General features: G+C 46.0%; 1 protein-coding gene across 1 annotated transcript in view; it reads right to left on the bottom strand.

The window, feature by feature from the left end:
• The window catches only part of SmF (small ribonucleoprotein particle protein SmF), a 40,418-nt gene extending 21,829 nt beyond the window's left edge, over window positions 1-18,589 (bottom strand). Inside the window, exons 1-2 of the mRNA XM_068352482.1 lie at window positions 18,452-18,589; window positions 7,759-7,896 (exon numbers count right to left, since the gene is read on the bottom strand). Of these exons, the coding sequence (XP_068208583.1) occupies window positions 7,759-7,896; window positions 18,452-18,454 (141 nt within the window). The 5' untranslated portion in view covers window positions 18,455-18,589. The remainder of the gene's footprint in view (window positions 1-7,758; window positions 7,897-18,451) is intronic.
• Window positions 18,590-21,644: the final 3,055 nt, after the last annotated feature.

The raw sequence follows: 21,644 nt of genomic DNA, 5'->3' as shown, positions 1-21,644 counted from the left end.
CCACTCTGTGGGGAGAACTTACTAACCTCACCTTTCCCATGGTGAGGGGGAGCGATCTGAGAAATAGATTCAACAAGAACGCTCGAAGGTACGTCTGCTCGCTTGATGATGCCTCTCGTTCCCTTTTGCCGCTCGACTTTACTCCTCCCATGGGCCCGGGAGCTTGCAAGAGGTCTAAGGCTAGGTGAACGACAAGAACACGCAGACGCACCCTCCACATCACTGAACACATTAACATCACTAATAATATTACCACTTTTGAGCAGATTCACATCGAACAAAATTTGGTCTCTGTCCGCTGCCAGCGATTCCTCTCTCGAACCAAGAGCCTGGATCGCTGTCATCATATCCTTCATTGTTGGTTCAGATTGAATAGGATTAGGTTCAGGATCTACCACTATTGGGGAATTAGGTTCAATGACATTTGAAAATGAAAATAGCCCATGAACGGGAGGAACTACGTCTAATTCTATCCCTTTCCAATTTACGAGAGTAGCGATCATAAGCTAACTATTGACTCTCGTATAATTCAAAACATTCTTGACATCTATCCTCAAAATTATATATTTTACCCAAACATTTAATGTAAATTGAATGGGGATCCACCGAGGCTTTTGCAAGCCAAGTTTTACACCCTTTAATGCACTTCCTATAAGAGGGGGAGGGGTCAGCCATTTTGAAAATGTAAATAGAGATATCAATTCAAGCAAGAGTCAAAATTAATTCATATCAGTAGATATCCAAGAGAATCCTTAAGCTAGTCCAACAAATGCGAAAGTCAAAACCAATAAACAATTGTACATCACCAAGAACACTGTTAATTCCTGATAAACAACGAGTGAATTTCCAAAACTCTTGCCAATATGGCGGCAGAAAGCCATCTGAGACTAGGAGGGATAGTTCGGCTTAGCTCCACGATGGCGCTAGTGTATACCTGGCATATAGATGCGATGGGCGCGAGTTTTGAATTTTCTTCCGGTCAGAAAGAATAAAGCTATTACTGTATATATAACCAGCGGGTAAGTTTGAATGTTTAAAAATACAAATTACTTAAAATTTGTGATTTGTTCCAACACGGAGTACTTACCTCGAACTACTTTTTTAGGAGACTTACACCTTAGGAGGCGGGGGTGGTCTTACAGACCGAGAGACTTGCTGGATATTAAGCGATTGAACCTAGATAGGAGGCTAGGTTCTGCTGACAATCAAACGAGATATGCGACTTGGGGAGAGCTACGCAAAAAACTATCTAGTGTCAAGTAACTCACCTCTGTAAAAATCTTCGGACATAGGCGTCTCCAACGCACGATTCTCACATGGGAGGAGGAAAGGTAAAAGGGAATGGAGGAGAAGCAGGAATAAGGGGAATAGTAAGGAAGGATCTTGTGTCGCTTGGAATTACTTCCCACGGGCTTCCCCGGGCCTTCAACCTTAAACCTGTTGGAGCGCGGAAATGACTGGGCCGATGGAGAAAGAGTCCAGAGACTTCCTTGTATAGTCCTTCAGATAGTGGACAATAAACGTGGACTGCCTGGACCATGTACCTGCCTTCGGGTTCTGGCCCACCGCCATGTTCTTATTGAAGGCTAGTGACGTGCTCAGACCCCTAATATTATGGGGGGCGCGGTCTACCCAACACCGAGGATCCATCACTGTCATAGGCTCTCTTTATGACTTGATGCAACCAGAAGGAGATGGTGTTCCTGGACACTACCTTCTTTACCGGGCCCGAGGAGACAAACAGGCTCTTAATCGCAGGGCGAAGTCTGGCTGTCCTTTCCAGGTATTTCCTAACTGCCCTGACTGGGCATAGCAATAAATCACCTGGATTGTCTGACCGCGGAATCGCTGGAACCGAAAAACCCTCAAACCTATGGTCCCAAGACGCGGGGTTCTGCATTTTGGCTACGAAATCAGGCAAGAACTTGAAACTGAAATCTTTCTACCCTTTCGAGTGCAAAACCTCGTACGACAGCCCGTGGAGCTCGCTAACTCGTTTAGCAGAGGCCAGAGCGAGGAGGACTGTCTTGAGGGTGAGGTCTTTGTCAAGGATGTTCCTGAGAGGTTCGAAGGGTGGTCTAGAAAGAGACTTAAGGACTCTGGCAATGTCCCACTGCGGCACTCTAGAGGAACGGGGAGAACACGATTGTTCGAAGCTCTTAATGAGCATTGAGATCTGCCGGGAAGCTCCTAGATCGAGTTCCTTGAGGAGAGAGACCTGACCCAATGAGGCTCGGACACCCTTGATGGCCGGGATAGAAACTCCTAGGTCGTCTCTCAGATGAACTAGGAAGTCCGCTACCTTATGAATGAAGGCATCCAGCGGCCTGAGGTTCTGGGAGGCTCACCATTTCGTAAAAGTGGCCCATTTAGATTGATAAACGGAGACTGAAGATCGTCTCAGATACCCCCGACATCCTCGCGGTGGTCTTAGATGAGTATCCCTCCTTCCTCAGGAGACGCTCGATAACCTCCACGCGTGTAGGCGGAGGGACCGAGGGTTTTCGTGTAACTTCTCGAAGTGGGGCTGATGGAGGTCTTCTCTGTCCGGAAGCGGCCAGGGTGGAAGGACCGCCAGTTCCTTTGGACCGTGAACCACTCTCTCTCAAGCCACCAGGGCGCTACCAAAGTCATCTGCAGGTTCTTTGCACGTCTGACTCTGTTGGGGACCTGTCTGAGGGTCCCGAAGGGAGGGAAGGCATAAACGTCGAGGCCGTCCCAAGTGTGTTGGAAGGCATCCTCGAACGCCGCTGCTGGGTCTGGCACTGGAGAACAGAACACGGGGAGCTGGGCGTTGAGCTTTGTGGCGAAGAGGTCTATCACCGGTGATCCCCATCTCAGGATGATTGTTTGGGCCCTGTCTGGGTGTAGGGACCACTCCGACCCTACTACTTGGCCCATCCTACTGAGGCCGTCGGCTAGGACGTTCCTCTTCCCTGGAATGAAGCTGACCGTGAGCTCGATGTGTTCCTTTTCGGCCCATTCCAGGATCTTTGCCGTGAGATCGCAGAGCTCCTTCGACTTTAGCCCTCCTTGCTTTTTCACGTAGGTCACCACAATGACGCCATTGTGTTCCCCCAGAGAAGGTGGACGAATTCTATGCACGCTCTCTGAACCGCCAGCAATTCCAGGACATTTATATGAAAGTTCTTTTCCTCGGAGGACCACCTTCCCTTTGCTGATTCGTCGAGAAGATGGGCTCCCCCCCCCCTCCTTCGATGCGTCCGTGAAGAACACCACCTCCGGAGCAGCAGTCGTAAACAGCATTCCTTTGAGGGTGTTCGCCCCGTCGGACCACCATTTCAGGGATTCCTTCGCCTCCGGGGACCCTGTGACTAACTTGTGCGGGGACTCCCCCAGGGACCAGAGTTCTTTCAGGTTCCACTGAAGCGCCCTTAGCTTGAGTCTCCCCAGGGGGACTAACTTGTCTAACGACACCAGGTGGCCCACCAGCCTCTGCCAGTCTTTGGCTCTCCTTGGGAGGCCCGATAGGAAGGGGAGAATTATTCGGTCCAGATTTTCTAACCTCTCTGAGGAGGGGAAGGCCCTCCCCTTGTTGTCTAGGACCATCCCCAGGTAAGTCATCCTGGTGGAGGGGATCAACTGTGACTTTTCCTTGTAAACCCATAGAAGCCTCACGCATTGCTCCTTCAGTACTTCCTCTGAGGCTGAAAGGAACAACCAGTCTTCTAGGTACCGGATCAGGCGGATCCCCTGCTCGTGAGCCCAGACTGACACTGTTGTGAAGACCCTCGTGAAGACCTGAGGAGCTGTTGACAGCCCGAAGCATAGGGTTCTGAACTGCAACGACTGGGGAACCCCACTTCACCCTTGGGAACTTCCTGCTGGAGGGGTGGACAGGGATCTGAAAATACACATCCTTGAGCTCCAGCGACATCATGAAGTCTCCTTCCCTCAAGGCTGCCATCACTGACTTCAGGGTGTCCATCCTAAAGTGGGTCTTACATATGAACTTGTTGAGGGCCGAGAGGTCTATGACCTGCCTCCAACCCCGTCGCCTTCTCCACCAGGAAGAGCCTGCTGTAGAACCCCAGGGAGGGGTCCTTGACTAGTTCTAATGCCCCTTTGATGAGCATGGCCGACACCACTTCTTGTAACGCCACCTTCTTCAAGGGGTCCTTGGGAGCCAGTCACTCCGCCCATTGGTCGGGGATTAGAGGGGGCGGGTCCGCCAGGAAGGGAACTCTGTACCCGTCCCTCGGGACTGCCACGGACCATGGATCTGCTCCGTTGTCCCGCCCCCATAGGTGAAGCAAGAGCCCGCAGGACTCCTTTAGGCCTAACTACTCCAACTCCAGGAGAGGACGATCTAGCCGTGTCTCCAAGAGAAGGTAGGGAGAGAGGCCCCCTACTCCTGCCAAAGCCTCAGGTAGGGGGATGCCTCAAACGTTCTTGGCAAGCATGGGGCTGCGAGGCTTGACGCAAGGAAGACGAAGGGGAGTCTCGTCTGGGTTGTGCTGCCGAGGAGTGGGGACCGTCCGGAGCAACCCTTCTGTGCGTTGGGTGCCTTGTTGCAAGGAGCCTGGACTCTCCTGCCTCCTTGACTTTTCTTACCCTCTCCATAGCTTCCTCCATTGCCTTCAGGGGGAAGACGGAGTCGCCCCACACCGGGGAGTTCCTCAGGCACTTCACCTCCCTCTCGGGTAGCCTATGGATCAATTTATTGAGAATGGTGTCTCTCTTCCATAAGACCCAGTTGGCATGGTTTCCGGTAAACAGGTTGGGGTTCGAATCTCCACCCGGCCAGAAGCTGTTACCATAAAATGAATTCCAAGTGGATATATATTCCCAAGATAGAATTCGGTATTAAATGCCTTTCGTGGGTGATATTTACATTGATTGAAATCACGTGTGCTTGTGATATATGTTCATTTAAAATGACCACATGTAGCAAACTCACGATTCAGCTATCATGGTGGAGATGGTTTCATTTCAGTCTATGAACAGATTCCTGAATTCGAGAGGAATATGTACGGGGACTTGTCATAACCTTTTTCTCTCTTGAAAGCTCAGTCGGTAGAGTCGTGCTGGCATGGTTTCCGGCAAACAGGTTGGGGTTCGAATCTCCACCCAGCCAGAAGCTGTTACCATAAAATGAATTCCAAGTGGATATATATTCCCTAGATAAAATTCGGTATTAAATGCCTTACATGGGTGATACAGTATTTACATTGATTAAAATCACGTGCTTGTGATATATGTTCATTTAATATGACCACGTGTAGCAAACTCACGATTCAGCTATCATGGTGGAGATGGGTTTATTTCAAAGTCTATGAACAGATTCCTGAATTCGACAGGAATATGTACGGGGATTTGTCATAAACTTTTATTTCTCTTGATAGCTCAGTCGGTAGAGTCGTGCTGGCATGGTTTCCGGCATACAGGTTGGGGTTCGAATCTCCACCCGGCCAGAAGCTGTTACCATAAAATGAATTCCAATTGGATATATATTCCCAAGAAAGAATTCGGTATTAAATGCCTTTCGTGGGTGATATTTACATTGATTGAAATCACATGTGCTTGTGATATATGTTCATTTAAAATGACCACGTGTAGCAAACTCACGATTCAGCTATCATGGTGGAGATGGGTTTATTTCAAAGTCTATGAACAGATTCCGGAATTCGACAGGAATATGTACGGGGACTTGTCATAAACTTTTATCTCTCTTGACAGCTCAGTTGGTAGAGTCGTACTGGCATGGTTTCCGGCCCACAGGTTGGGGTTCGAATCTCTACCCGGCCAGAAGCTGTTACCATAAAATGAATTCCAATTGGATATATATTCCCAAGAAAGAATTCGGTATTAAATGCCTTTCGTGGGTGATATTTACATTGATTAAAATCATGTGTGCTTGTGATATATGTTCATTTATTATGACCACGTGTACAGTAGCAAACTCACGATTCAGCTATCATGGTGGAGATGGGTTTATTTCAAAGTCTATAAACAGATTCCGGAATTCGACAGGAATATGTACGGGGACTTGTCATAAACTTTTATCTCTCTTGATAGCTCAGTCGGTAGAGTCGCGCTGGCATGGTTTCTGGCCTACAGGTTGGGGTTCGAATCTCCACCCGGCCAGAGGCTGTTACCATAAAATGAATTCCAAGTGGCTATATATTCCCAAGAAAGAATTTGGTATTAAATGCCTTTCGTGGGTGATACTTACATTGATTGAAATCACGTGTGCTTGTGATATATGTTCATTTATTATGACCACGTGTACAGTAGCAAACTCACGATTCAGCTATCATGGTGGAGATGGGTTTATTTCAAAGTCTATGAACAGATTCCGGAATTCGACAGGAATATGTATGGGGACTTGTCATAAACTTTTATCTCTCTTGAAAGCTCAGTCGGTAGAGTCGTGCTGGCATGGTTTCCGGCAAACAGGTTGGGGTTCGAATCTCCACCCAGCCAGAAGCTGTTACCATAAAATGAATTCCAAGTGGATGTATATTCCCAAGATAGAATTCGGTATTAAATGCCTTTCGTGGGTGATATTTGCATTGATTGAAATCATGTGTGCTTGTGATATATGTTCATTTAAAATGACCACGTGTAGCAAACTCACGATTCAGGGATCAGGGTGGAGATGGGTTTATTTCAAAGTCTATGAACAGATTCCTGAATTCGACAGGAATATCCACGGGGACTTGTCATAAACTTTTATCTCTCTTGAAAGCTCAGTCGGTAGAGTCGTGCTGGCATGGTTTCCGGCAAACAGGTTGGGGTTCGAATCTCCACCCAGCCAGAAGCTGTTACCATAAAATGAATTCCAAGTGGATGTATATTCCCAAGATAGAATTCGGTATTAAATGCCTTTCGTGGGTGATATTTGCATTGATTGAAATCATGTGTGCTTGTGATATATGTTCATTTAAAATGACTACGTGTAGCAAACTCACGATTCAGCTATCATGGTGGAGATGGGTTTATTTCAAAGTCTATGAACAGATTCCTGAATTCGACAGAAATATGTACGGGGAGTTGTCATAAACTTTTATCTCTCTTGATAGCTCAGTCGGTAGAGTCGCGCTGGCATGGTTTCTGGCCTACAGGTTGGGGTTCGAATCTCCACCCAGCCAGAAGCTGTTACCATAAAATGAATTCCAAGAGGATATATATTCCCTAGATAGAATTCGGTATTAAATGCCTTACATGGGTGATATTTATACATTGATTGAAATCACGTGTGCTTGTAATATATCTATCTATCTATCTATCTATCTATCTATCTATCTATATATATATATATATATATATATATATATATATATATAAGGAAAAGTAAGTTAAAAGACAAAAACTAATGGCAATCCAAAATAGGCGAGGAGGAAGAGCAGATACAACCGGTCTCCATCCGAGCCAAAAGTAAAGTGAGCTAAATCACCGGTGTGTGAGTGGGAGCGGTGTGGGTAGTTAACCCTCGCTAAATTTTCATGTCTCATCATTTCAGCTTCCCAGAAAGTAATACCCCTAAATAAATATCGTAGGTTTGTATTCCAGCTACGGAACAAATGGAAATGTAGGTTAGAGTAAGCACACATATATCAAATGGTGACAAATCTCGTATACAGGTACTGAATGCGGATCCGCTGCTTCATGGTGAAGGGGTTAAAGACTGTTCTAGAGGATGCTAAATCTACTCCATAAAGGACAAAGATTCGTATTTGCATAACAAAATATTTCATTGCACTAAAACATATACCAGAATTATCCAAAACTTACCTGAAGGTTCATGTAGCCATCAACAGATACAAGGATGCCCTTGTATTCATGACCCCATTTCAACTTAACAATAACAGCCTGACCAGTCAGCTGGTTAAGGAAAGGCTTTGGGTTGATTGGTGTTGGGACAGCAACAGACTGTAAAGATATAATTTCAATAATATAAAACTGTATAAAACATTTTTATAGAACAGGTATATAAATAGCAAAATCAAAGTTGTCTACGTCTAAATTAAACATCAAAAACTTTTAAAAGTAATTTGAAACTGTTCCTACTTGGATACACTGTTGACCTTTACTAAGAGTATGATTTCAGTGAAGTTGGAAACAGCTGTTAAAATTTATAACAAGGTTTCAGTAGTTACTGGCGGGTAGCGGAGGCAGCCCCGCAGCAACGCCAGCTAACTGAGAAGCCCTTTTGTCTTCAGCTGCCACGTAGTAAGACGTACTCTCGGTGTCACAAACTTGTCTCGTTCATTTTTCTTTCCTTACAGACTTACTGTTTGTCAGTGTATCCCCTCAGAATTAGGATTGGCAAGTCAACCATTTTTTTTTTTAAGAAAAAAAAAAACAGCACAGGCAGGGTTTTTTTTTTTTTTTTTAATCCCAGATTTTATTGGGGGAAAAGTGGGTTTTACAGGGAAAAGGCATGGTTTTTACAATGACTGGTTTCTTATATATTTCTTATCAACTTACTGGTTCTTCACCTTCACTATTCAAATCTAGTAACATTTCTAAGCCCTCAGTTTCATTTGTATCTCGGCTATCTACTTATAAAATTAAGAGAAAAATATAACAATGAGTTGAACAACCATACAAGTCTCCTAATAAGTAAAAGATCCTCTCCACAGACCGATGTTGCAGTCCCCTATTTTAAGGGTTAAGTCAGACCAAGACCAGGTTTACATATGATTAAGACTTGTTTAGCTTAGGCCTACATGGAAAGTTTGGAAAACAGTAAAGAGAAACCAAAAAGACAAATGCCTAATGTACATGATAAAACTTATTGAGCTGAAATGCACAGCTTCTCTACTCTCCAACTTTTTTTTTTTTAAGTTACAGTTAACTGTGGCTGTTTTTATTTTTCCATTGAAACATTTATTGCATTGACCTGTTATACACAGTCAACCCAACTTATTCATGGGTTCTTTCTTCGATATTTTCAGTCTTCGCGATACATAGGACTGTATAACCTATTAAAAAAAAACACACATCTGTGTTTTGTGATAAGCACTTTCACGACCCTAAGTATTTCAAACTGACGGTGCTCCATAGCACACAGCATGCTTTGCAACATTACCCCTCTCAACCCAGTACAATACGCAATCTTTCATTCATAGGGCCTAAGCCTTGCATCGTTTCTCCTCGTTTGTGCATCATCTGTTTTGCGATGTTTCCCGTCTCAACCCAGTACAATACCCCCATCTTTCATTCACAAGGCCTCAGCCTCGCATCGTTTCTCCTCGTTTGTGCATCATCTGCCTTAGTCTTTTTTGTGTAGTATCACATTGTGATGTAAAAATTTGTACATATCCCGTGTGCTTATAGTTATTTTACTATAAAAACGTGATAGGTATTGTATATTACACTACCTTATCCGCCAACCAGTCAACGACTCAGAGACTTGCATCATGCTTCAAACGTACTGAGTAAAACTTTGTACGTAAATAGTTAGTGATGCTGTACCGATACTTTTTACTCTTAATTTTTATTATATTAGTATATTCATTGTATAATATTAAATTAGCGACCGTACAGTACTGTATTCAAAATAACATACTTTACAGTAGTAATATAGATATAAGCAATAAGAGCAGTGAGTTTCGGTGATGCAAGTCAACCTGTCGAAAAATGTTATTTTTATAATAAAATAAATTTTTGAATATACTTACCCGGTGATTATATAAGCTGCAACTCTGTTGCTCGACAGAAAACTCTACGTAAAAAATCCGCCAGCGATCGCTATGCAGGTAGGGGGTGTACTTCAACAGCGCCATCTGTCATGCAGGTACTCAGTACTCAATGTAAACACAGAACTCAATTTTCTCCTCGGTCCACTGGGTCTCTATTGGGGAGGAAGGGAGGGTCCTTTAATATATAATCACCGGGTAAGTATATTCAAAAATTTATTTTATTATAAAAATAACATTTTTCAATATTAAACTTAGCCGGTGATTATATAAGCTGAATCACACCCAGGGGGGTGGGTAGAGACCAGCAATAATTGTTTACATTATTATGAGCTAAGGATTTTTTATTTCATTTTAGCAGTTATTCAAAATAACAAACATAAAATAAATAAGTACCTGGTAAGGAAGTCGACTTAAACAATTACTCTGCCTTTTTAAGTACGTCTTCCTTACGGAGCCTCGCGATCCTCTTAGGATGCTGAGCGACCCCTAGGAGCTGAAGTATCAAGGGTTGCAACCCATACAACAGGACCTCATCAAAACCTCTAATCTAGGCGCTTCTCAAGAAATGACTTTGACCACCCGCCAAATCAAGTAGGATGCGAAAGGCTTCTTAGCCTTCCGGACAACCCAAAAACAATAATAAAACATTTCAAGAGAAAGATTAAAAAGGTTATGGAATTAGGGAATTGTAGTGGTTGAGCCCTCACCCACTACTGCACTCGTTGCTACGAATGGTCCCAGAGTGTAGCAGTTCTCGTAAAGAGACTGGACATTCTTAAGATAAAAAAGACGCGAACACTGACTTGCTTTTCCAATAGGTTGCGTCGATTATACTTTGCAGAGATCTATTTGTTTAAAGGCCACGGAAGTTGCGACAGCTCTAACTTCGTGTGTCCTTACCTTCAACAAAGCTTGGTCTTCCTCATTCAGATGGGAATGAGCTTCTCGTATTAACAGTCTGATAAAATAGGATAAAGCATTCTTTGACATAGGCAAAGATGGTTTCTTAACTGAACACCATAAAGCTTCAGACGGGCCTCGTAAAGGTTTAGTTCGTTTTAAATAGAACTTAAGAGCTCTTACAGGGCATAAGACTCTTTCTAGTTCATTTCCAACCATACGATAAGTTTGGAATATCGAACGATATTGGCCAAGGCCGAGAAGGCAGCTCGTTTTTGGCTAGAAAGCCAAGTTGTAGAACATGTAGCCGTTTCGGATGAGAATCCGATGTTCTTGCTGAAGGCATGAATCTCACTGACTCTTTTAGCTGTGGCTAAGCATACCAGGAAAAGAGTCTTTAAGGTGAGATCTTTCAGGGAGGCTGATTGTAGCGGTTCGAACCTGTCTGACATAAGGAATCTTAGTACCACGTCTAAATTCCAACCAGGTGTAACCAAACGACGCTCCTTCGTGGTCTCAAAAGACTTAAGGAGGTCCTGTAGATCTTTATTGTTGGAAAGATCTAAGCCTCTGTGACGGAAGACTGATGCCAACATGCTTCTGTAACCCTTGATAGTGGGAGCTGAAAGAGATCGTTCTTTCCTCAGATATAAGAGGAAGTCAGCTATTTGAGTTACAGAGGTACTGGTCGAGGAGACGGATACTGACTTGCACCAGTTTCGGAAGATTTCCCACTTCGATTGGTAGACTCTAAGGGTGGATGTTCTCCTTGCTCTAGCAATCGCTCTGGCTGCCTCCTTCGAAAAGCCTCTAGCTCTCGAGAGTCTTTCGATAGTCTGAAGGCAGTCAGACGAAGAGCGTGGAGGCCTTGGTGTACCTTCTTTACGTGTGGCTGACGTAGAAGGTCCACCCTTAGGGGAAGTGTTCTGGGAACGTCTACTAGCCATCGAAGTACCTCGGTGAACCATTCTCTCGCGGGCCAGAGGGAAGCAACTAGCGTCAACCTTGTCCCTTCGTGAGAGGCGAACTTCTGCAGTACCTTGTTGACAATCTTGAACGGAGGGAATGCATATAGATCTAGATGTGACCAATCTAGGAGAAAGGCATCTATATGAACTGCTACTGGGTCCGGGATTGGTGAGCAAAATATTGGGAGCCTCTTGGTCATCGAGGTTGCGAAGAGATCTATGGTTGGCTGGCCTCAGGTGGCCCAAAGTCTCTTGCATACATCCTTGTGGAGGGTCCATTCTGTTGGAATTATTTGTCCCTTCCGACTGAGACAATCTGCCATGACATTCAAGTTGCCTTGGATGAACCTCGTTACTAGTGATATGTCTAGACCTTTTGACCAGGTGAGGAGGTCCCTTGCGATCTCGTACAACGTCAGAGAGTAGGTCCCTCCTTGCTTGGAGATGTACGCCAAAGCCGTGGTGTTGTCCGAGTTCACCTCCACCACTTTGCCTTGAAGGAGAGACCTGAAGCTTTTCCAGGCCAGACGTACTGCCAGTAGCTCCTTGCAGTTGAAATGCATTGTCCTTTGACTCGAGTTCCATAATCCCGAGCATTCCCGACCGTCTAACGTCGCACCCCAGCCTACGTCCGATGCGTCCGAGAAGAGAACGTGGTTGGGAGTCTGAACAGTCAGGGGAAGACCCTCTCTTAGGTTGATATAGTCCTTTCACCAAGTCAGACAAGGCCGTGTTCTAGAAATACGCTCCAGAAGACTCGCCAAGCTGGCCATGCTGCGAAACCTTAACGGGAATCGCGGTCGCAATCGCCCTGGCGCTCGCGCGAAGGTAAATCAATGGTTTGCGCGTGGGCGAACGTGGAAGCGCCCATGCGCGGGCACGCAGGAACGCAAACGAAGGTGAGCAAAGGAGCGCAGAAGGAGGGCGAGCGTGGTAGGAAGGGCGAGAGCTGGTGGTCGGCGAGCGATAACCCATAGGCGAGCAATGGATACTGCAAGAATTAAGCCGACGTTCGCGCGATGAAATACCGTCGGTTCGCGCGACGGAACACCGGCGGTTCGTGCGACGGAACACCGTCGGTCCGCGCGACGGAGCAACCGTTGGTCCGCGCGATGGAATACTGTTGGTTCACGCGCGGGCGAACATTGGAGAGCATGTGCGCGGTCGCACATGAGCAATGGCGTGCAGGCACGTGGGCGTGCGGTCGCGCGGGCATGTGGGCGTGTGGACGCGCAGGCACGTGGGCGCACGGGTGAGCGCAGGCGGCCGGGAGACCGATGACGCGTAGGCAGGCGATGGTGCGTTGACGCGTAGGCGGGCGATGGCGCGTTCTGGCGAGCGATAGCCCGTAGGAGAGTGAAGGCGCGTTGGCGCGTTAACAAAACGCTAGCGCGCAGGAGAAGAATCGCGCGGGCGCGTAGGCAATTGCCAACGCGAGCGAGACTAGTGATGGTTAGCGCGCATCGCGCTAACAGAAGGCACACAGGTGCATCAGGAAGGTGAGCGCTGAAGCAAGCTGTTAATCAGGCGATCCTAGACGGTCAGAAAACCGTTGGCGCCCATTGGTGCGTGGAAAAAAAAAAGGGCGCGCAGATGTGCGGTGGCGATTGAAGAAAGCTGGCGCACAGAAGGACAGAAGTAAAGGTGAGCGCTGGCGAGCAGGAGGAAGATCTACGGCAAGACTCAGCTACCGGAGATCATGGTCCACAGCAGGCGAGCGCTAGATCGCTACTGATGGTGTCCAGGGGAACTGACACGCATGGCAGATCGATGGCGATCGTTGACGCGTAGGAGCAGGTGAATGTTGACGCGTCTATGGTCGCTGGCGAGCAGAAGGCAACGCGTGGAACCCTGTGCGTAGAAGAAGAGTCCTTGTCCAAGACCTGAACTGAAGTTCCAGAACGCGAGGGCGAACGTGGGTGCGTAACAGGAACCAACAGGAACAGCAGAGATGATCATCATGAGAGCGCTGGCGAACAGGAGAGCGCTAGCGATCACGAAAGCGCTGATGAGCAGGAGAGCGCCTGTGCGCTAACACTGAGCAGGAGAGAACACAGCAGAAGGGCGCGCAGTGGAACCCTGACACGCAAGGGAAGAACCCCCGTGGGAGGCAACCCTTTGCCTCGAAGGGATCGTTGTCCGTCGGGAAACTGATGTCCGTAGGAAGACCGTTGTCTGTCCGCCGGGAGACTGATGTCCGTCGGAAGACCGTTGTCCGTTGGGAAGACCGTTGCCCGTCAGAAGACGAGGTCAGACTGCTGTCCATCTGCACCAGGGGCGGAAGATCAAGAAGAAGGAGTTGTAGGCTGCATACGGAGATTCAAAAAGGCGCCTCTTAGCACCCTTAAAGGGAGATGGGAGGCCCTTACGACGAGGCGGACGGTGAGCCTTACGGAGAAGGAGGCCAACAGCAACAACAGCAGAAGAATCCTCCGAAGAGGATTCTCTATGAGTGTACTCTCTCGCGAACGAAAGAGAAACACTTCGTAGAAGAGACTGGTCAGCCAGTGACCTAAGCAATCCTCCGAAGAGGGGCTCCTGCAGTTGTCCAGCCCCTTGAGCGAAACTGCAGGTGCGACCGCTCAGCACCAAGAGCATAGTCGCACGAAAAAAAGGCAAGAGAAGAACCCCCCAAAGGGAAAAACTCAAGCCTGGACAGGAAAAACTTCCCTCAGAAGGAAAGTTACCCACCCAAGGAGGCGAGCCTCCTGAGAGTTCTAAAATGAACTGGAGAGCTGTCAATCGTCACGGGAGTACTTCCAGAAGGAGGAGACACGCCCCTGACGAAAATCCATATGGGAGGCAGCAACAGCCGAATCCCCAGGCCTCCACAAGACAGCTCACACCATTGCCATATTACAGAAACGAACTAGATCGGTAACAGTAAAAAATTAAACAAAAATCATTAGTACACATTCATTCCCCCGGGAAGGCTCCGAAGAGGAATCCCGAGGGAAAGGAAAACAAGAATTACACAACAGGCACGTGCCCTCACAACCACTTACATTCACGGAAGGAGAGCTGTAACCAACACAGAATTATAACAATTATAATTATGTAACAAGGTAATTTAAAAATGAATGAACACTAAGGAAAGAACGAACACCCCAAAAGGAATCATTCTACAAAGCTGAAAAATCAACAAAAACAATTAGATTCATAAACTAATTGAGACAAAACATACGGCGTAGCAACCCCCCCCCCCCCCCACGCGGGAAGGAAGCTACAAAAGGAGTAGTGACGTAGTAAAAGGGTGAACGACCTCAAGAGAGAGAGAGAGAGAAAGACCGAAGTCAAACTCGATCGCGACCCATAAACTTACACCATGGTGGCCTAAACTGCCAAGGGCTCCACGGAGATATCGTACACTACACACACAAGCACAAACTCTGAAAAGGAAACTTACAGATTTCTATACTCAAATATATACATAAACATGAGAAAATGTTTACATATATATTGAGTAAAAGAAAAGTAAGTGATTAAGTAAAGACAAAACAACAATGGCTGCCAAGCGAGGACAAAGACAGAGACGTCTGTCCATGTCCGAGCCAAAAGTGAAAGTGGAACATTCACCTGTGAGTGAGGGGGGGGAGGGGTAGCTAGCTACCACTCCCCTACCCCCCCCCCCGCTAACTAGCGCGGGGGTATTGCACCCTCATTAAATTCTAATGGCTCGCCATTTCAGCTACGCTAACAGGTAAACCCAATGTAAATAGCGTGGCTTGTATTTCGGTTACGGAACAAACCATAAACAAGTACTTCACCAATTGCTGAAAACTTGTTAGCGCGAGCAAGGAACCAATGTTGACACCTAACTCGGCAGAGAAGAACTGGAGAACTTTGGAATAGTGATGGTATCCCTGTCGAGTGGTGGCGCTAGTGTACACCCAGCAACCCAAAGCCCTCGATAGCCCGCGAGTTTTGAATCGGCTGCCGGACCGTCGGAGACGTTAGCTAAATATATATCGGCCGGCTAAGTTAAATATTTAAAAATTCTAATGGCTTGTCATTTAAGCTACGCCGCAAGTAATTACCCATATTAAATAGCGTGGTTTGTATTTCAGTTACGGAACAAAGAAAATATAATGTTGGCAGGAAGGTCGATGGCAAATGGGTGTTCGGTGGGATTGACCGGGAAACATGTGAGACTTTTTTCAGGGTTGCTGAGGATCGTTCGGAAAAGACATTGCTCCTGATATTATTAGAGTGCGTCCATCCCGAAACTACAATAATTTCGGACTGATGGAAGGCCTATAATAATATCAAGGATTAATTTCTTCAACACAAAACTGTTAACCATAGCATTAACTTTGTGAGTCCAAACAATCCGTGTGCACACCAATACCATCGAATCACAGTGGTGAGTGCTAAAAAGATCTGTACTACCAAAATTCGGTACTCAGAAACATTTATACGATAGCTACTTTGCTATGTATATAATTCAAAAACGTTATTTGATCGGTAAGGGGTGTAAACTGAAGGCACTCTTGGAATAGTTAAACGTGTTTATCCGCTCAATACCCACGATTCTGATTCCGAAAGTCCTGGTCTGTCCCAACACCCTTCCCCTCCACTTATTGCTAGTGAAAAAAACCATCCACAAAAAGTTGTTGTCCCATCACCCTATATCTCCTAAAAGTGCCCTCCCCAAAAGAAGAAGTAGTTGTCCTTCAGCAGAAAGGCAATACCAGTTGAAGATTCAGACTTCAGTGACTTAGAATAAGTAGGGGGCCGTTGTAGAGGTTACGAATAAACCCGCAAGCTGAACCTGAAATAATGTAAGTACAGCACTCTCCGTTTCTGGCTTGTGTGTTCGCGGCCACATGTATGCATGATGTTGGCCGATTAAGAATATGATTGTGTGTATGAGAGATAGCGGCCACATGTATGTATGATGACGGCCAATTAAGAATAGGCAAATGTAAGGGGGGTGCTCCCCCGTTTAGGTTCAAGAATAAGAATACGGCAATGTACGGGGGGTCGCAGGGAGCGTTAGCCCCCCATTAAGGAGAGACACGTCTTGTAGGTAAGGTTAGGTGGGCCCATTCAAGTTAGGCAGTGTTCTATACTAGAGTTTTTGCAGAACATTCTTTTGTAGTAGAACGGCCACGTCTTACGAACGGTTAGAAAACGGGAAGAAATTCCATTTTCTGTGCCCGCGGGAGGACCTTGCTGCTGATCTATAAAGGCTCCTAGAAACTTGTAACGGCTGCAGTAATCCATACTTAAAAGCATTTCCTAAATTTCATGGTAAATTCTTTGATACGTCATCCAATGTTGATAATTTTCTTAAATTTCATAATGTAATACCCCAACGTTTACAGTGTCCCAAGTGCCGTTCATGGCTATAGGAAAGATATTCATGTCTATTACTGCAATACTGAAACTAAGATAGCTGAGACAAAGAAGAAACAGCGACCCACAACCTTCCACATCCCATTCATAGAAGTTACGACGTCACAGTCACAACACCCCGGTGACCCACAAGTTTCGTCGTCCTGGTCATAAAAGTCATACATTAATTTCTTGAACTTTAATGTGTTAGTTTAACTATTTTTTTAGGGTGCGCAGCTCTCAACATTACTGCTTGCCACTACATACGAGATTGATGTCTTATTTTCTGCGAGCGAAGCGAGCCACTGGTGGAACAAGAACCATTATATTTAGTGTTGCCATATTAGCGTAACATTGCTAATGTTAGCGTGCACGGAGCCTTTGTATATCAGCGGCCAGTTCCTCACGCGTTCAATAAAAATGGACATCAACTAACCTGAACTTTCCCCCCCCTAACTTAACCTACAAGCCGTGTACTTACCTACTTACCCCCTTGCGACCCCCCTTATACTGCCGTATTCTAAGTTGGACATAATACATACAGGTGGCCACTATCAACATACACCCCGCATGCACAGCTCAACATTACCACTTGCCAGTACATACTTTCTTGATGTTTTTGTTTTCTGGTGAGCGAAGAGAGCCCGAATTGGAACAAGACCCATTATATTTAAAAATTTTGACAGAAAATATATGTTTTCCTCTGGTAAATAAAGTGATTCAACCGGGTTTTACCTTCATTTCAACTGCAACAACAACCAGTTCGGCTATTTAAAGTTAGTCGAACTGGTTGTTCTGTTAGTTTGCGGTTGTAATGAAGGTCAAATTTGGTTAAATCACTTTATTTACTACAGGAAAACATATATTTTCTATTCAAAATGACACCCTGTAGTATTGTAAAACTTTACCATTGTTACTTACGTCAAATTAAAACACATACCCGAAACAATGACCTATGGGGTTTGCGAGCACAGCTCAACACGTTACGCTTGTCAAAACATAGGAGATGTGAGGTAATGTTAATTTTGCGAGAGCAGAGAGCAGGGTGTATGTATGAATGCGGCCACTTGTATGTATGACTACGGCTAACTTGAAATACGGCAGTGGAAGGGGGGTAACGGCCGTTTAGGTAAGTAGGTAAGGACACTGCTTGTAGGTTAGGTTAGGGGGGGAAAATTTGGGTTAGTTATCAATTTATAATACAAATGGGAGGAACTGGCCGCTGATATACAAAGGCACCCAGAGAGCCTCTACAGAGTAAACAACGTTTCATTTCCTCACTGGGGTATTGCCCGTTACCTTGGGCTTATAGCATTATGTTTTTCCAACCAGGGTTGTAGCTTCTTAATAATAATAATAATAAGAAGAAGAATAATAATAATAATAATGTAATGAAGTTTCTACCGGTAGGTCATCAATTCTACCACATGAGAGCGGTGACCAGGCTCGCTCTTTTTCGCTTCAAATTATTTTATCACAATAGCTACTACACATAACATGGAATATCTCAAGATATCTCGTATACTCAATGAGTCAATCAAATGTATAACTTAAGCCTAAATTCAAATCCATTACCATTTTCCCTCCGAATTTGATGCACGTTGTTTTAAAATATGAAACGCGTTAGTGGAAGATGGCGTTGTGAACTAGTGATATTATTTCAGGGTCGGATATTCTATTATAATATTTGAAAATTTATCTAAGTACGTATTTCACGAAACTAAATAAATAATTTTACATTAATATAGATAAAAAGTGAAATACCGAGGAGTAAACTGTTATTATATTTTCTTGAAGATATATTTTAAACAAATTATCAGATTCATGATCTGGATATATCTGGGACGCTTTAAACGTTTTCAAAGAATGTTATTCTTCTTTCTGATCACCATAGAACTCGAATTCTAGAATGACCAGAAAAGAAAATGTGAGGCCAATGGAGTAGTATTTTGGGATTTCAAAAAAAAAAAAAAAAAATGATAGATGGACACAAGACAAGTCATATGACTGCTATCAGAAATAAAGATGGGGTTACAATAGAAAATGTTGAGGATAATAAAAAAGAATTTGAACTTTATCATGCAGGCTAATTAAGTTGGAAGAGTAATACATAAGTGGAAAAACCAGGTGACAAAGTTACTGAATTGGCTTTCAGTTTCAGATGGGTAGGCCTAATGGGAAAAAAAAGTAAAATACAAAAAGGTACAGTATTGTAAGGACAGTGAGACAAGCGTCACCAACATCAACTGATAGTTTATTCATCTTCTTCTTCTTGGGGTATTAAAGCCAACACTTGTTGTTGGCCCCTTGGTTGGCCCGTAGGTCGAGTTTATTCAGACATGCGTGGGAATATAATACAGGGTGCGGACGGAAAGGTAGCATGGCGTAGGTGCCAATTCAGCTTGAACTTCCCGCCAAAATATATGTTTTCTCACATGAACAAATACACGAATTGCAAGTAAACAGAAACATGTAATGAAATAATACATATGTCAAATTGTAGCTCTGAGGGAGCGGAATACATATATATAGGAAGCCATGGTGTGGCGAAAGGAGAATTTAAATAGATAAACAATTTGTTGAATTTCTGGACGATGAAGGGAGCAGTGTCCTTACAAATACTCCCCCCCCCCCAAATAAATCGGGCAGCGTAGAGGGCTGATGATTAATCTTCGTATCTTTTCGGGCGTCGGAAGGTTCCTCTTGTTTTTGAACGGAGGGGCGCGTCGGCGGTCGGCGTAAGGATCTCTTCCTCTCGTCGTCGTTTGTTGATTTTTCTTTCATTGGGCACCTTGTTTTGAGGTGGCACTTTGGATCTGCCAGGTCCGGCGGAGGCAGTGTCGCTCCCTTCGAGAAATGCTGGTTTCACGCGGTCCATTGAGACCCAGACTTCTTGGCCATGCACGTCGAGAAGGAAGGCTTTCGTCGTCTTCTTAATTACTCTGTAGGAGCTTTGATAAGGTCTGGTTAGTGGTTGTCGATGGGCGTCGACACGGACGAAAACGTACCCGCAGTCATCCAGGTTCTTTGGCTTGAAATGCTTAGTTCTGTCCTGGTAAATTTTGAGACATGGCCTGAATTTCCTGGCGATGTCCCTAAGATGATCCAGCTGCGTGTCATCGGTTGATGTGAGAAAGAATTCGCCGGGAACTGCGAGCGCCTCCCCGTAAACCTTTTCGGCGGGCGAAGACTCGCCATCTGCGCGAGGGGCGGTGCGAAGGCCGAGCAGTATCCAAGGAAGTCGTGATTTCCAGTCCCCGTCGGTGCAGCTCGCCATCAGGGACGCCTTGAGGACGGCATGATTTCGTTCGACCATGCCGTTTGCCGCGGGGTTGTATGCCGTGGTGCTGTGGAGTGTCATGCCCATCAGGTTTGCCAGAGCGAGCCATATTTCTGAGAGGAAAGCGGGGCCTCTGTCTGTCGTGATGTCGTCAGGAACGCCAAATCTGCTCACCCAGCTTGACAAAAGGGCTTCGGCGCATGCTTGAGTCGTAGCTTCGGTCATCGGCGATGCCTCCAACTACCTCGTTGAGCGATCGATGATCGTAAGCAGGTAGCGAGCAGATCTGGAAGGCGGCAATGGTCCCACGACGTCGATGTGTATGTGACCGAAACATCTTTTTGGTTGGGGGAAATCACCTACCCCCGATTCGGTGTGACGGCTGATTTTGCTTGATTGGCAGTTGATGCATGTCTTCGCCCATTCCCTTGCGTCCTTTTTGATTCCTGGCCAGACGAACTTTTCAGACAGAAGACGAGCGGTGGTGCGTCCTGAGGGGTGTGAAAGTCCATGGATGATGTCGAATATTTTTCTTCTGCAGGAGGCCGGTATCCAGAGGCGTGGGCGGCCGGTGCTGGTATCGCAGAGGATAGTTACTCCTGCTGGTCCGAGGGGAATCGCAGTTATCTTGAGCGCGGATGGCCCCGTCAGGTGATCCTGTGCTTCTTGGTTGGTGCGCTGTTCGGATGCGAGATTGGCGTAATCGATTCCCAGGTGGATTGCGTCGATTTCAATCCTTGAAAGGGCGTCCGAGACTGGGTTTTTCTTTCCTGGAACGTAGCGTATGGTGCACTCGAATTCGGCGATTGTTGCGAGATGACGTTGTTGTCGGGAGGACCATGAGTCTGTCGATTTTGTGAAAGCGTGTACGAGGGGTTGATGGTCCGTCACGATTGTGAAGGGTGTGCCCTCCAGGATGTGCCTGAAGTGGCGGACGGCGAGGTAGACGGCGAGGAGTTCCCTATCGAAGGTGCTGTATCTTGTTTTGGCGGATTTCAATTTCTTGCTGAAGAATGCCAGCGGTCGAGGAGAGCCATCGACGAATTGTTCCAGCACAGCCCCACAGGTGACGTGGCTGGCGTCGGTCGTCACTCGCAGGGGCGCGTTGTCGTCGAAATAAGCCAGGGTGGTGGCTTTTGCGAGGGCATCCTTCGTCCGGGTGAATGCCTGTTGTTGGGGAAAACCCCACTCAAGTTTTTTTGCTTTCCCTTTCAGGACGTCGTCGAGGGGTGTTAGGGTCTGTGCTACTTTGGGGATGAAGGGCCTGTAGTAATTGACCATCCCCAGGAACTCCTGAAGTTGGCGGGTGGTTGTAGGTATCGGGAACCTTCTGATGGCGTCAACCTTAGTTGTCATGGGTTTTACCCCGCACGAGGATACGCGGTGACCAAGAAAGTCCACTCCTTCCGCGCCAAACGTGCACTTGTCGAAACGTACGATCAGACCTTTTTCCTGTAGGCGTTTGAGGATGGTGCGGACGTGCCTCCG

The sequence above is a fragment of the Palaemon carinicauda genome, chromosome 28 (assembly GCF_036898095.1).
Source record: "Palaemon carinicauda isolate YSFRI2023 chromosome 28, ASM3689809v2, whole genome shotgun sequence".
NCBI classification, from domain to species: Eukaryota; Metazoa; Arthropoda; class Malacostraca; order Decapoda; family Palaemonidae; genus Palaemon; species Palaemon carinicauda.
This window is presented reverse-complemented; position numbering and strand designations above follow the sequence as displayed.